Source organism: Balaenoptera ricei, chromosome 5 (assembly GCF_028023285.1).
Source record: "Balaenoptera ricei isolate mBalRic1 chromosome 5, mBalRic1.hap2, whole genome shotgun sequence".
Classification (NCBI taxonomy): Eukaryota; Metazoa; Chordata; class Mammalia; order Artiodactyla; family Balaenopteridae; genus Balaenoptera; species Balaenoptera ricei.
In genome coordinates, this window is record NC_082643.1 from 27,803,030 (window position 1) to 27,817,123 (window position 14,094).

The 14,094-nt window shown below is 38.0% G+C and overlaps 1 protein-coding gene across 1 annotated transcript in view; it reads left to right on the top strand.

Annotated features, from left to right (window-relative positions):
- The first annotated feature begins 1,395 nt into the window (after positions 1–1,395).
- The window catches only part of SMARCA5 (SWI/SNF related, matrix associated, actin dependent regulator of chromatin, subfamily a, member 5), a 45,613-nt gene continuing 32,914 nt past the window's right edge, over positions 1,396–14,094 (top strand). The window contains exons 1-4 of the mRNA XM_059922546.1: positions 1,396–2,027; positions 5,242–5,316; positions 10,098–10,264; positions 12,666–12,766. Of these exons, the coding sequence (XP_059778529.1) occupies positions 1,851–2,027; positions 5,242–5,316; positions 10,098–10,264; positions 12,666–12,766 (520 nt within the window). The 5' untranslated portion in view covers positions 1,396–1,850. The remainder of the gene's footprint in view (positions 2,028–5,241; positions 5,317–10,097; positions 10,265–12,665; positions 12,767–14,094) is intronic.

Genomic DNA, 14,094 nt, shown 5'->3' on the forward strand with positions numbered 1-14,094 from the left:
AAAAAATACAAACAAAAAAGAATTAGGAAATATACACCAACAACAATCACTTTCAATACTTTTATGATCATCCTTCCAAAGTTTTATTCATATTTTTGAACTGTTAAATTTTCTTTTCAGTTAACACTATAGAATAAACATTCTTCTACATTAATGGTTGTTAAAGGTCAATAATAGTTCATTTTGTGGGTGTACAATAGTTTTAAAATCATACCTTCAATGTTGGACTCAGCCTATTGCTAGCTTTTTTGCAATTACATGCGAAGCCTGCGACGAACATCATTTAGGTATTTTTCTTTTCATGTATCCTTAGGCGGTTCCTTATAGTCTCAGAAATAGCATTTATAATGGGCTGGGGGACATTTTTCCAGATCTCAATTAAAGAATTATCACTCGATTGGTTAAAAGTTTGCAGGCTATATATTCAAAGGAGATCCCTTCTGTTTGAAATTCAACATAATCAACAGTTTGCTCAAACCTTAACTCTTTAAAAGTGTGTCTCCTTTATTCAATACGTACTGATAGGATACTGGACATGGGGATACAAAGATGAATAAGAGCCTGTGCAGGGCAGATAGCAATTTACTGCAGTGTGCAGATTTGCTACTGAAAAGAACACGCTGTGCTTAAAATCTGCAGCAGATGGGTGCGCAAGACCCTCAGGCTGTGTTGAAGAGAGGACAAGGCAGTGTACAAACCAGTGGTGATTAGTTGTAACATTTCTTAAGGAGAAGAGAATGTACATTTTAATTTAATATTTGGTGGTTGAGGAAAAGATACAACCTATCGCCTCTTATCTATTGATTACTCTTGTTTCTCACTTACATGGTGGTGGGCACAGTTTGCTTACTTTTAGCATGTAAATTCAGAGGAAATATCGCCTAACTCTGCACCGAAGAGTAGAAGGAATTTAGAAATGACTGATATAGCTAACATCTGATGACAGAAAAATAAAAAATCACACTAACGGGCACTTTTCCTTAGACAACAGAACAGTGAGACGTCAACTGGGATAACCACAACGTCGTCAACACAGTGGCGTCACGCTTATAAGCGGAGGCGGTTAAAGTGTTAAGGCCTGCACAGGCCTCCATGCTGCAGTAGGCGGCGCAAAACCCGTGCAAATTTTCAGGGAGTGCCGCCGATCGCTGCCAACCAGAGGAGATGCGGCCTCTGGGGACCGTGAGCCATTAAGAACGCTGTAAGACTGCGCTCGCGTCTTGCCTGGGAGCCGACGCACAAATTTACGCCTCCGAGCTCTCCCTTGAGGCCCCGCCCACTCCTTGCCCTTGAGCTTGCTGGGGGCCCCGGAGGGGGAGTGGCCAAGGGCGAGGAGGAGAGAATGCGCATGCGCAACTGGAACACAGTCATTTAGCCAACTATCAATCTCGCGAGTGTTGAAAGTCGGTGGCGTAGGTAGTAGACCTGGATGCTGGCGAGATAGATGATATCTACCAGAGGAAGAAGAGGAGGCGGCCAAGTCACTGTCCGCTCCCGGTCCCTCTTTCGCTTTCCTTTCCTTCTCCCTCAACCCTCCGCCCTCCAGTAAATCAGCCCGCCTTCCCTGACGTCAGTGACCCGGGTGACCCCGCCCACTCTAGTCGACGTGATTCCCGCCGTGAGGTAAAGCGCCGGTGGAACCCCGAGCCCGGCGGAAGAGGAGGACGACGAGAGGGGGAGGCTGCTGGGCCTGGCTAGGGCTCGTCGCGGAGCCGCGGCGAAGGGGGCGTTCAGGTGGTCCTCTCGCTCCTCCATCAGCTCATTGCGACGTAGCCTCCCAGGCCTAGGCCTCCTCCTCATCCCTGCCGGGCCCGGCCTCTGGCAGCAGCGGGTGACGCAGAAGGAACATCATGTCGTCCGCGGCCGACCCTCCGCCACCCCCGCCTCCCGAGAGCGCGCCTTCCAAGCCCGCAACCTCGGCCGCCGGCAGCGGGAACAACAACAGCAACAAAGGCGGCCCCGAGGGCGTCGCAGCCCAGGCGGCTGCCTCTGCGGCCAGCGCCGCCGCCGCGGACTCCGAGATGGAGGTGAGGGCGGCTCGTGGCGTGGGGAGAGGGCGGGATGGGGAGGAGGAACTGGTTGCCTCGCCTCTGTGTTAGTGATGAGACGCAGGGCCGAACTTCACCCCTGTGCACCCAGACTCGGCCTCGGACCCTTTGGATCGGAAATGATGCTCTCCCCCTTGCGCCCTGTGCCTAGCCTATCCCAGCCGACTCAAATGGATCTCTGGCACTTCACATTTACATTATTTGTCTCTTTGGCGAACCTTGCCAAACCCTCGAACGCTCTTATTAGACACATGTTCTTGATTACTGAGGCCGAGTGGGATCTACCTTTTTTTTTTTTTTTTTTAAGCTAGACTCCCATAATTCCCTCGCCCATCTCTGAATCTCGATTTTAGTTTCCACTAAACCTGGGGGGAGGGCGAGGGAGATTTCCCTTTAGGAACGAGGATAGATGGGCGGGGTGGGGAAGGCATTTAAAAGGAGCGCCTCCGAGGACTCGGGCCTCCTTTTCTTCATCCCGGTCCTTGCGGGGGAGGTATCTGTTCCGGGCAGAAACAATGGCGAGAGCTGGATAGCCGAGGGCGCAGTGGGGATAAGCGGGGCGCAGCTGCTCCCTTGGAGGGAGAGGAGGCTCCTCCCAGGCACTGTTCCATGGGGAGGGAAGTGACCAAGGCGGCAGCAGCTGTCTTGAACCCCCATCTCTTTTGGGGGGGGTGATGGATGGATGGATGAATGAAGTAGTGAGTCAGGGGCTTTCAGACCAGCGCAATTCCTCTTTGGGGGCCTTGGCCTTTTTTTTTTGAAAATTGGTACCTTTCGCTGCCGAGCCTGTCTTCTGGGCTGGGGCTGGCCGGCCAGGGGATGGTGACAGTACTGCGGGGGTGGAAAGATTGGGGAACTGCCAGGCGGGTCTCTTCTTGGGTGTGCTCCAAGGCTTTGCGATGTCTGGGAACAAAGTGATTGCTTGCTCCTTCCAAATTTTATTCTTGGCCTTCAGTCTGTTTTGAGATATTTTATAGTTGCAGCCCAAAGATTTCTGGGATTTTTCCATCCTTGGACAGATTGAGCGAAGGTAATACTGCTCTAAAAATGAACGTTGCTGCAGAATTAATAAGGAAATGGTAGCGCAGTTTACCATTGAAGCATTTGGCGCAGTAGTTTTATTTGGGCAACAGCGGTCTAATCTAGGGTGAAGTAACATGTTACTAGTTTTTGAAAGAACTTTTAGGTGACGGTGGGTTTTGGTGGACTAGGACATCTGGTGTTCTGTAGTTTTCAGTGACTTGAGATTTGTTTCAGATTCATACCTGGTGTTGCCTATTTTCTCTTTCTTTAGATTTTAAATGGTTCTTTTGCATTCCCAGGGTTAAATTAACTTGGATTCCTGCTTCATGGCTTAAGGGGGTTTGAAGTTTGACACTAAAAGCAATTGTATGTAAATACGCAGTTCTCTGCAAATTGCTGTCCTGAGTTGTCCTCAGCTTCTCAAAAGGGGCTGTCATTCAAATGTTGGAATAACAACCAAAGCCTCACAGGAGGTGTTACGGAAACATCAGAAAGCAGAATAATTTAAAGCCTAAACTAAATATTTTGGCTTTCAGTTGCTATTTTTAAGTTAAAGTGGAATTAAAGTTTAACTAGGAATATTAATGTTACAACAAGTACCAAATGATGTCAGTGGTATTTTTATTTGCCAGATGGGGAAATTGAGTCTTCTGGTAAATAGAACCTGTGATAGAACCCACATCTGGCTCTGAAGCTGACCCTTTCCCCGAATATCTTGCCCTTTCATATTCTTACAAAATAGGTGTTTGACGATTTCATTTATTGAAGAATGACTTAGTTATTTTTACCTTCTTAGAATAGGAACATCAGTAATTTTATCAATCTTTTTACTGACTAGTTTTAGTTTTTTTTTTTTTCCTTCACATTATAGTGTGATTTTTCTTTTCTTGGTCTTTTAATTTGGGTTTTTCCAAAATCATTTATTTTCTGACAGAGCCCACTTTCCTAGAAATATTAGCTAGCTTTCCTATGTATTAGGTTAATTTTTTCTTTTTGCTTGGTACTGATAGGTCACGGAAGCAGTCTCATTTTTTGTTTATTATTGTGATCTTTTTGGCAATGTGGATGGGGCCTGTCTTTGTTCATCCTCATTTCTCAGTATTGACTCGACTGATGTAGGTAGGTACACTATATACCAATAACTGTATGACCTCAAGAGTCCTAAATCCAAACCTTTTTTTCCTCTTTTTTTTAGTTAAAACTGTGAAAGAAATAATGACTGCTGTTGGAAAGCACATCTTATTTTTTTAGGACGTATTTGACCTTTCATGGTATCCCAGTACCATTTTTCGAAGTAGGCTAGGTTGGTGGCTTTGTCATTTTTACTTGTGGAGACCAGAGATTTGTGATGAGTTTAAGGTTACACAGGTTCCTACAGGTCTTAGCAATGAAGTTAGACTTGAATTTGGGTCAGTTGACCTCTTAATTTTAGTGCTATACCAGCCCCATCCCCCCAACTTCTTAATCACAGGTAGCTTTATTACAGTATGTACTGCCACACACAGATTAGTACCTCATTAATTAAAATTAGACTTTCACCAGTTCTTCTTATGTTCTTTTAATGGATGAGTGGAACTTTGCAGTGTAGTTGTCGCTGTTATTTTGTTGTTTGTGGCGTTTTGAATGTCAGGGTGAATAAATTTGCAAAAATAGCACATTTATTTCCAATTAAGGAATCAGATTGTACTTAAAGGGTATTCACTTTAGGCTGCATGATGAATTTTTTTAATTTTCCAGAAGATGGGAATCAGCGTGACTAATGCGACTCTCCAGGTGTATATTTGTGTAGCAGTACAGTAGATACTGCAATTTTATGATTAAAAGGGAACATATTTTCTTCACATTTTATACTGTTTAATTTAGCGTCATAATTTTTGATTAGAATGCGAAACATTTGCTGAAAGTAATTTTGTTCTAGGATGATGGGGATAATAATCTTGTGTTTCAGTCTTGGCAATAGCCATGCAGTTTATGTATTTGGATTAAATAAGTTGTTATCATCATGGTATTTTTCATCAAGGTTTCCTGTCAGGTAGGATGACAGCCATTTAAGTATCTGGGAAATTTGGGACAGGAGTGTTACTTTGAATGTGTTTTGGGCAGAAATCAGTCTAATAATGGTGTGTTGAGTATTCGTAAAGAACAATCCATGATTTTTCCCTCCTACCAGGAAGTATTTGATGATGCGTCTCCTGGAAAGCAAAAAGAAATCCAAGAACCAGATCCTACCTATGAAGAAAAAATGGTATGTTCTAGGCATATGAAGAGTTTTATATAAGTTTTTATTAGGTGATTAAGTGTACCAAAATTGAAGCACAGATATCCAATTTAAATATGTATAACGTGGAGTACTATAACTTTTGTACCTTACTTGACTTACTTGACTATGTAAAGCAAATATAGAAGTATTGCATGAATTCACATATTATGTAAATATGTGGGTTATGCTAACAACCCTTTTATTTTAAGATTTAGCATTGGGAGTGAGGTGAGTTAAAGACCAGAGAAGTAATTATTCAAGGTAATGTTTACTTTGCATGTGTCTAGCATTGTACTCTACTGGTTATAAAGCAAATAATACATGCTCCTTGCCTACAGCCTTCTTATAATATGGATGGGATCTTTACAAAACAGAATATGAATGTTATACTTGAAAAATACCCAGCTCATGTTTCATATCCTCTTAGGAAACTTTAATTTACCCTGAGTTAACCAGTACCTACAAAGAGCTTTAAATTTAAATTTAGATTCAATAGTAATGACTAATAGTGAATGATTACTATGTAGCAGGCCCCGTTCTAAGTGCTTTGTATGGATTAAACTCATTTAATTGTTCTGAAGTCTTAAAAAGTTAAAATAGCATGTGTAATAATAACACCACTACGCAACACAGTGTGCTTCTTAAGAGTGGGGACAGTGTCTTCATCTTTCTGTCTTCAGCACCCAGAACAATATCTGGCGCATAGTAAATTTTAACCAATCTTACCTTCCCCTTGTTCTTTGACTTTCTCTTCAATATCAATAAATGTTTCTGAATCTCTTAAATAGCTTCAAAATCCTAAAAGTATGCACATGTGTATATGTATACACATATATAATGTGCATAATACATATTGCAATATGTAAAGTAGAAATGTTGTAATATTCTGTATGATTTCTATTACATTTATATATGTGTATATCTGTAACTGTCCTGCTGCCTTTCTTTGCTGTCAAACTTAATTGGAGAAAAAGATATATTTTCCAGCTCTACTTTTCCCATTCATTCCTTTAACCCTTCACAACTTAGATTCTGTCATTAACACTGTACTAGTGATTCTAATGGCCAGTTCTTTGGCTTAATTGTAGTTTGATTTTCCTTGCTGTCACTTGTGTTTGACACCATTGACCACTCCACAGAATTGTTTCTTGCCTTGAGAGACCTTTTTTTCCTTGATGATATCCTATTTACTTGACTATTCCTTTGTCCTTCTCATTACATTCTGAACATTTGTCCTTGGACAGTTTGATCCTTGTCACTGGTTTTCGTCTGCCATCTCTAAGTGAATACTTCAGATGCCTCCAACCATTGCATTTTCATTTGTTTGTTGGACATTTAAGTCCCTTTGGTACCTCTTATTTAGGAGTATCCAAAATTGAATTCCTTATCTCTACCCGACACTTCTACTTAGGATTATCTCAATGAATGAAAGTTTCTTTTAATAAATACCCAAGCTGTTACAGTACCTCATAGTTTTAATAGTTTTGGCAAATTTAACTTCATAAATATTTCTCTTATCTTTTCCCCATCATCCTAGTTCAGTATTCTTCTGTTGCATGAATTATTGTGTTGGCATCTTTATTTGGCTCCTTTCTCATATCTGGTTTCTTCCACACCTCTTTGTGCTTTTGCAAAGTATATTTACAACACAAATCTGATTATATAATGGAGGTTTTCCGTGGTTCTTTACAATGCTTCTCATCTTCACGGTTCCCTTTATTGTAAATTTTTTCTCACTTCCTACAGATTTTTTAGTCTCCTAGTTTAGTTTCCTTTTTCAACATCATGATCTTGAGAAGCAGTTTTTTTCTAAGCAACTTCTTTATCATCTGCTAGATCCTATTCATAGGTAAGTCTTGATATCCACTCTTCATTCTTGAACCCAGGGTGCTGAGTACTGCTTGAGAAAACTAAAATAATAGTGCTGATTGGTACCGGAATAAGTTTATGGCTTTTACTGTCTTTGCCTTTCAGTATTTATTGCTCAACAATCCCATTTAGCTGTTCTAAAACTTTGCCACTCTGATTAAGTGTTCTACTCCTTTTCTGCCACACCCTCATTTTCAGTCTTCCTCCACAAAGAATTGCAGGCCCATCATCAATTTACTTCCTCTCTGTTTCCAAGCATGTATGGCTTCTACTGCCCTGGTCGTTTCCTTCTCTCTCAGAGAAAGAAGCTTTTTCCAAGGCTATTGATATTAATCTTCCATTTGATTTTATGATTCATTTCTTTTAGGTTCCTGATCTTATTCTATTGTTTCTACTTTTTAGGAAGCGATTTTTCTCCTTAAACCTTTTTTTTTTAATTGAAGTATAGTTGATTTACAGTGTTGTGCCAGTCTGTGCTGTACAGCAAAGTGACTCAGTTTTACACATGTATGCATTCTTTTTTTTAATATTCTTTTCCATTATGGTTTATCCCAGGAGATTGGATGTAGTTCTCTGTGCTATAGAGTAGGACTTTATTGTTTATCCATTCTAAATGTAATAGTTTGCATCTGCCAACCCCAAATTCCCAGTCCATCCCTCTTCCTCCCCTCCTCCCCGTTGGCAACCACAAGTCTGATCTCTGTGTCTGTGTGTCTGTTTCTATTTTGTAGATAGGTTCATTTTCCTTACCCCTCTTTTAAGATCTCAAGTCATTTTTATCTTAACCTTCTCATTTTTTCAAACAACAAGGTCTTTGCCTGTTATTCCCCTCAAACCTTTGCCACAGTTCTACTGAAAGCTTATTCTGTAAGTGTGTTCTGAACTCGGTTTTTTTGCAACTAGTTTGTAACCCCACCACTACTTGAGTCAATGAGAGAAATTTGGAAATTATGGAATCTTTTGTAAAGCCCTGGTGAAACTTATATTTAATTCTTTAAGGCAGTAGTTCTCAAACTTGACCTTGTAGAAGATAACAGAGGTCTTGGATATTTTTGGTCTGATGGATCATGAACCACACTTTGAAAAAATACCATCTTAAGACATCTAGAGCCATTAAAGGTTTTTGAGCATTAGAGAGGTGTGATAAGGTCTAAGAATTGGGGGGACCCCCTCCCTTCTCTGTTGAAACGTTACCTCTGTTCGGGTTTTCCTGATCTTCCTGGTTAAAATTTCAGTGCTACTTGCACTTGCCATCACTCTGCTTTATTTTTACTTCTGAGTATTCATCATTTTCTGACAGTCTTACATAATTTACCTATTATGTTCTGTTTTCAATATTGGACTATAATGAAAACTTCCTAAAGAAACAAAATACCTTTTCTGGTAGACACACAGAAGTATTTTTTGAATTGAATAGGTATTTATGAAGAAAATGTTGATTTGAAAATGTTTTTAAAGAAGTGAAGAATACATATTCAGTGATTTGAATACTGTAGAGTAGCTTTTACTTTAAAATATCTAGACTCTGACCTATCTGAATTTATTTCCAGAGCTTATTTATCTTGATCCAAACATAACTACAATAATAGGTAGTCTTTTTTAAGTAGCAGCATCTTCTCATTGCATGTTCTTGGCTTTTGTTTTATTGTACGTGTATTAGGAAATGAAATTGTGCAAAATACATATATGTATATGGATCTCAGTTCAGTACTTTAAAACAGTTTTTTAGTCTTCAGAAACAAACAACTGAAGCTTGTCATCTATAGGACATTACTAAGGAGAAACATGTTGACCTGTTGTTAGTTGTATGGATTGGGCTACATTTGTGATCCAGTGAAACACTGTCACCCTGTGCCTTCCTGATAGCAAATTGGGCTTCAGTTTTACCTTGGTATGATTTTAAAAAATTATGTTTTCCTTTAAAAAATACATAGGTTTTACAACATTACGATGTTTGACTATCTCTGGTGTTTGCTAGGTAAAATATTGTTTTGGAATTCATTCTAAAATTGACATTTTAAACACTTATAGGTAGAGATGTTGAGTTGAGTAACTGGTTTCTCTATTTATTGAACTCTTGTCTTCTTGTTTCTCCTTTTTTTAACCGAACTGTTAGTGTGTCTGTAAAAAGTCTGTTGTCTAAAGCCTCTAGATTTCCCTTGTTTATTTATTTATTTATTTTTTCCCTTGTTTATTTTTATAAAAACTTGATTTCAAGATCTTAAATGTTTTTTGGTTTAAATTCTTCCATTTTCTTTGTGATAATAGGGAACATTCAAAGCAGCAGATCTTAGATATGAAAATAAGAAATGGTATTAAGAAGTGCATTGGGTTAATGAATACTTCATGAACTTAATAGATGTTTTTCAAGCCTGATAGCCTTTTAAAATTTGAAACATCCTAACTGATGAATGACCAATGCATTTTTCCCCCTTCTGAATAAATACACTTGTATGGCACAATGTCTTTTGATTTTTTATTTAATATTTTTTTGTCAACTGTATTGAAGTATAATTGACACACAATAGTTTTATGTTTGTAATTCAGTGAGTTTTAGCAAATACATGCGGTCATTTAACCACCTTACAGTGATGATGTAGAACAGTTCTTTGATCCCCACAACTTTTGCTCCTGCCCTCATCCCCTTGCCACTTCAGATCTGCTTTCTACGAAATCACTACTTAGAATTTCATATAAGTTGGATCGTGCAGTATGTAGTCTTTTATGTTTGGTTTCTTTCATTTAGTATAATGCTTTTGAAACTCATCTGTGTTGTTACCCATAGCAGTAGTTTGTTCCTTTTTATGTCTGAGATTGTTGTGTGGAGGCATGTTGAAACTTTGATTTCTGAAGTTGTATTAATATTCTGATAAAATGTGTTTTAAAATTTTTTGCAGCAAACTGACCGGGCAAATAGATTTGAGTATTTATTAAAGCAGACAGAGCTGTTTGCACATTTCATTCAGCCTGCTGCTCAGAAGACTCCAACCTCACCTTTGAAGATGAAACCAGGGCGCCCACGAATAAAAAAGGATGAGAAGCAGAACTTGCTGTCAGTTGGCGAGTGAGTAATATTTGATACTTAATAGTTGAAGCAGACTTATTTTTGATAGTCTTCATTAGGAGCATAAAATCACTTTATTAAAAAAAATTGTTTTGGTGCTGTTATTTATTTGGCCTGATTGGCTTGGCAGGATATAGCCATACGTGTATAAATAAATAAAAATTTGCATAATGCTTTATTTTTATATGGACTGAATAGGGAATTCAGATGTATTCCACTCCTTGGAGTGGAAACAAATGCAGAGGTTAAGTAGCCTATTTAACATCACCTAGAAGGAATTAGAATAATCCAGCTTTGAACTTAGATCTGACTTGGGGTGTGCTCTAGTCTCCTAAACCACATAGATGCATTGAGGGTATTGCTATTATCTGAAGTCTGTGCTTGTGTGTGGATGTTGTGATGATTTATGCCGCGGCAGTTTGTTTAAAATTTTTGTTACATACTTAGTTTTCTTTATATAAATTGAAGTGTCAAGGTGTATGATGACACTGTTAGGTGGTGGTTCAATATGTGTAAAGTAATTCTTATATGTTGAATTTATAAATTCTTTTTTAGAATTTGTGCTGGTTGGATAACTAAGATGTTCAGTTTGTAATCATAAATTTAGGGCAATCTCAGCTCCCTGGAGTGGCTATATGTAATTTCCAATGTGAAAAATGAAATGTGATCAGTAATTAAAATATGCTAGGTTATCTAAAAGAGGAGAGTACAAACTGTTATCAACACTGTTAAATTTGCTACATAGTATACAGAAACATGGAAGTATTAGCTCTATCTCGAGGGCATTATCATCAAAAAGCATATTACCTTAATTTTATTTGGGGTATTCTACTCATCTAATATGTCTTTTTGCTAATCCATTGTTTGTAACCAAAGTGCTTTTGTTTTAATACATATGAAACTTCATGAGAACTTTGCAATTCAGATGTATTTAAATTTTTCAGACTTGAAGTTTGCAGCTGTTTAAATAGCGTCAGTCTCATGCTCTGGAAATGCAGACTACTGTAATGGATATTGTTATGGGGTCATCAGTATGATGGCATGAGAAGAAACACTTCTATTAAGAGCCTGTAAGATGAAGATACCATGTAGTAAATAGATAAAAAATTGTTCAGCTTTGATCTTATTAGTGTTGGTGAAGAAAAGGAGTCTTGGTTAATAGATTTCTTTTCTACCCATTAAACCATCTTAAATGCAAAGTTAGCTTAAGTGAAGTAATTAGGGTAATGGTACTGTCCTGTCCTTCAGTATAGTACATATATGCTTTTTTTCCCCTTTCCATCATCCAGTTAACTATCAATGATGCCTCAATTTGAAGTAATAAAGCATATTCCAGCTTTTATCTTCAGTTTTAACAACCATAATAATCAACTATCTTGATAATATATTGTGAAGGAGATTTTATAAAAAAAAAAAACGAAGTTAAAGTTCTCAGTTTATGGAGAATAACTTGGGGTTGGGGGGGGCGGGTAGATCTTTGCACTAAGTTTCATAGGGTTGGAATGCAGAGAAGCACAAGAAATAACGCGTACACTAAGACCTTCTGATTAGGAGCACAGAAAACAAGCAAAAATATCCTTGCGTTTTTATTGCCTTGGCCTGCGTTTCTGAGGAATATTTCTCTGTCCGGGAAGGCTGATTATCCTCTCCCATCAAGCATGTAGTTTTGGTAGAAATAAGCAATAAGTTAGATTTAGAGGTCACAAGAGTGGAATAATCTACTGCTTTCTAATTTAAATGAAAATATTTGTTGAAAAGATGAAGGTATAATTGGAAACTTGAGAATTGGGGAGTAAATAGTTTTACTTACCTGAGTCCTTTAGAGATTAAGAAATCTGGCAATATTATAACTGAAGAAAATTAGTTTTTAAGAGGAAGTATCTGATTCTCTTGGGATGTAGAATCTGGGCAAGTGTATTTAAAATGCTTTGAGTAATTCTGATGAATCTAGTTAAGAGTCATTGCTTAAGCCCAAAGTCTCTATTCTGCATATTCTGCAGCTTTTGGTGAAAGCTGTAGTCTTAAAAATGTGACTTCTGGTACTATTTGAGGTGGGGGGGGGCAAAATACTTAACTTTAAAATGCAAATTATGAGGTTTTTCTGACTGCATATTTCCTTGAAATTAGATTATCACATTTATGTTTGTCAGGTTCTGGTTAACCTAAGGTATAACTCTATTTTAAAAACTGTATGTATATCTTAGAAAAACCATGTAAAACATTGCAGGTTTAAATTTACTAATGATTTCTACTGTTTACTTTTTTAGTCTTAATTTACATGCCTGTTAAGAAATTATTGCGTAATCTTGGTCAGCCTCTTGACTATTATGTTGAAATAGTAGCTGGTAGTTAAAATTAAAGCCAAAACTCAAATCACTTGATTTTATTTTAAACTTGACAGCTATCGGCACCGAAGAACAGAGCAAGAGGAGGATGAAGAATTATTAACAGAAAGCTCCAAAGCAACCAATGTTTGCACTCGATTTGAAGACTCTCCGTCATGTATGTTACACATATTCAATTACTTGATGTCTGAAACATCCCCTTTTGAGATATCCTTTGGTTAATGTTGTGGATTTTTCTTGGCTGTAATTTATAAATGGAGTTTTTAGTGATCTTTTGAAATTTATTGTTAGTGAAATGAACTTCAGATATTTTTTGGATGGAAGCCATAGTATATTAGTATGATAGTGGTGCTGTATTTCAAAGGGTCATAAAACGCCATTGTGCTTGTTGTGGCCTGAATGTATATGTAAAACTGGGGATGAAGTTTGCCTTATATTTGCCCCAGATAAGAAGACTAATGTGTAAAAAAAGGCACTTCATAAAGACTTTTTTTTACTCATCTTCTGATTTTTCTATTTGTTTAAAATTTTTTTCCAAAATGTACTTATTAAAGGTTTTCCAAAAGAAAACATGGTTAACAAGGTTTAGGTTTTACCCATCTGTGATCTTGGTTGTCTGGTGGCACGGTTGTCTTCACTGAAGCCAAGCGTTTTTTTCCTGACCTCCTTTCTCTGTCTCACTTGATGACAAGTTTGTATGATCATAGTGGTTGTGAGCAAAAAAAATTTGTAATAGTCAATATAGGGCGTATAGTTTGGATTTGTTATCTTAATAATTAGCAAACTGAACTTCAGGGAAGATAGGATTTGGTTAGAAATTCAGCAGGCTGGTTAAAGTGTGTACCTCCAGATTTTTTTTTTTTTTGCTACACAGTACGCAGTTTCCATTTCTTTTCATGAAGCTAGAGGCCAGAACCAGATTTACAAGGAGAAAGGAAATTTGAATTATTTGAGTTATCTCTTTCTCACATTCCTACATTGTAACTAGTTTTCCCAGCATTGATTAACTTTTCATCTCAAAGCAGTGTTTTTCAAAAGGGATGGAGTACAGAATACATAGTTTTTTAAGAAGTTGGGTTATTTATGATCCATATACTTAGTAATTATTCTGGGGTGGGAAATATGTAGTAAACCCTGAAAGAGATACAGTTCCTTTTTGTAGGACCCCTTGGAAAAGTAAATTAAGGAAGGGTAAAGGAAAAACAATCTCTTCTAATTCCTATTTCCCCTTTGTTAGGACAAAAACAAAATCCCCAGAGAACCTTTATTTAGGTCATCAGGGAAGGTGAAAACACTTGGTTAGAAACACTTGTAGTAACATTGAAAAAGGAAATAGAGAGGCCACAGAGTCTCTAGGACCAGCGTATGGGTAACATAGGAACTGAGTGATTGAGGTACTCTGATGCCTCCAGTCATGTTTCCTGTACTCGGTTGTCTTCCATATCTGTCATCTCCACTCCAGACCACCGCAGCTACCTCCACTGA